Here is a 2,177-nt window from a genome sequence, read left to right on the forward strand (position 1 = left end):
CTCCAGTCTGGGTGACGGAGTGAGACTCCAACTCAAAAAAATAAATAAATAAAAAATAAACAATTTCAACTTCGAATACTTTCTAGAGCCTAGAAACAAAAATAGCTGGTGTCACGACAGGACTCAATTTTTTATCAACTACAGTGATATCTTTGGTCTCAAGCTGTAACAAGTCCTCACTGGATAGAAAGGTTTGTTAATATCTTCTTAAGAGAAGTTTGACAGCAAACTAAATAGATCAAAATATGTGAAATTCATTTTCAAACACTCAAAACTCAGTTTTATGAAGAGAAATATCTAAAAGACACAACTGTATGTATCATTCCTTTTTTTTTTTTTGAGTTGGAGTCTCACTCTGTTGCCCAGGTTGGAGTGCAATGGCATGCTTACGGCCACTGCAGCCTCGACCTGCTGGGCTCAGGCGATCCTTCCACCTCAGCCTTCCAAGTAGCTGGAACTACAGGCACGTGCTACCACGCCCAGCTAATTTTTTTATTTATTGTAGAGATGAGGTCTTACCAAGTTGCCCAGGCTGATCTTGAACCTGTGAACTCAGACAATCTTCCCACCTCAGCTTCCCAAAGTGCTGGGATTACAGGCATGAGCCACCACTCCTGGCCTTGTAAATATCATTCTTCAACTCTTTTATCTCACTACATATTGTTTTGTGGTTAGTGTTTTTTTTGTTTAAACTGTACATTATACCACATTACTTGCACTTTCCATTTGATATCCATTTCCACCAATGTTTCAGTAAGTTATTATAGCAAGTCTCCATTTATATTATAAATAAACACTTCCTCAAACTAGACTTAATTTAAGGAATTCAGGCTCACTTCTCACTTCAAATAAAATTTCATCTTTATGCTTTTAGGCTTTGGAATATGCTAAGACCATCCCAAAACCCAAACCATCAAATCTGACTGATAGAGCACCAAAAGAACCAAAAATATCAACCTATGCTAAAAAAGAGGAACATTTACCTGAAATCTCACTGCTGGAAATACTGCAGAGCAGACATGAAAGGGAAAAACAGGCCGTGGCTGCTTTTAAAGTCCTTCACATTGTGTAGGCAACAATTGGGAGGAGACCAAAAACGCTCTGGGAATGGACATGGAGAAGAGAAATTCCAACCAACCTGTCTGTATTGAGAGTGGTGACCTATCGGTATCACCTTACTGCAGTCTATGATTACTTTCTGCAGGATTTAAAATATGGGGCCTGATCAGATTATGCTTCCATATTTGCCCTTCTAGGAAGAAATTATTTTAATTATTTATTTTCAAATCAGATAAATTTGGGCTGAATAAAGCTGATTTTATATTGATTATCTTTTGATTTCTTAGGTGATATTCTTCCTTAGCATAAGAAAAACCTTGAACTTATCCAGAAATAAATGTGTCTACTTGTGTTTCTCTCTTACTTTCCTAATAAGAAAAAAAAAGGTATAAACATCTTGGTTTATCCTACAGTGAATTCAGGTGAACTAATCACCAGTAAGTTTTGAGACAGCATTTCAAAACTATTACTAAAATCTCCAAATTTGGCAAAGGGCTTAAATGTAAAGTTGCAAAAAAAAAAATATGAAGGTACATCTGAATCTTTCTATTCAAATAGAATAAATCCTAGTGTTGTTCTAATAGAGCATCAAGACAACAGAGCAACAAGTCTGGAAACACCCAACTCAGGCAGCTCTGAAAGATACACATTATCAAAGCTACTTACTCCAAGTTTATAAATTTGCTGGGTATCTTGCCATCACAGATATCTTAAAATATTGTCCAATGTGTATTTTCACACAAAAAATATTAGATAAGACAAAAACATTCTGGAGTTTACTACTGAATGCAAAAATTAATAAATATTTGTTGGGGTTTTTAAAATTTTTTTGAAACACTATAAGAATTATCAGTATTAAAATAATTACTGGAGGATTTTTAAATTTTCCTTTCTTATATTGGAGGGACACTGCATTATTAGATAGGCCTATCCAGAAATGAATACTATATATATTTTTATGAGTTGGAATCTCACTCTGTCGCCCAGGTTGGAGTGCAGTGGCAGGCTCATGGCCACCGCAGCCTTGACCTGCTGGGCTCAGGCAATCCTTCTGCCTCAGCCTTCCAAGTAGCTGGAACTACAGGCACACGCCACCATGCCTGGCTCATTTTTTAATT

At 36.4% G+C, this 2,177-nt stretch overlaps 1 protein-coding gene across 1 annotated transcript in view; it reads left to right on the top strand.

The window, feature by feature from the left end:
- Positions 1-1,327, top strand: part of CUNH11orf63 (chromosome unknown C11orf63 homolog) — a 68,911-nt gene extending 67,584 nt beyond the window's left edge. Inside the window, exon 8 of the mRNA XM_008055855.1 lies at positions 875-1,327. Coding sequence (XP_008054046.1) covers positions 875-1,072 — 198 coding nt within the window. The 3' untranslated portion in view covers positions 1,073-1,327. The remainder of the gene's footprint in view (positions 1-874) is intronic.
- The last annotated feature ends 850 nt before the right edge of the window (positions 1,328-2,177 follow it).

This window comes from Carlito syrichta, unplaced genomic scaffold (genome assembly GCF_000164805.1).
Source record: "Carlito syrichta isolate Samal-C Ts95f unplaced genomic scaffold, Tarsius_syrichta-2.0.1 Scaffold301974, whole genome shotgun sequence".
Classification (NCBI taxonomy): Eukaryota; Metazoa; Chordata; class Mammalia; order Primates; family Tarsiidae; genus Carlito; species Carlito syrichta.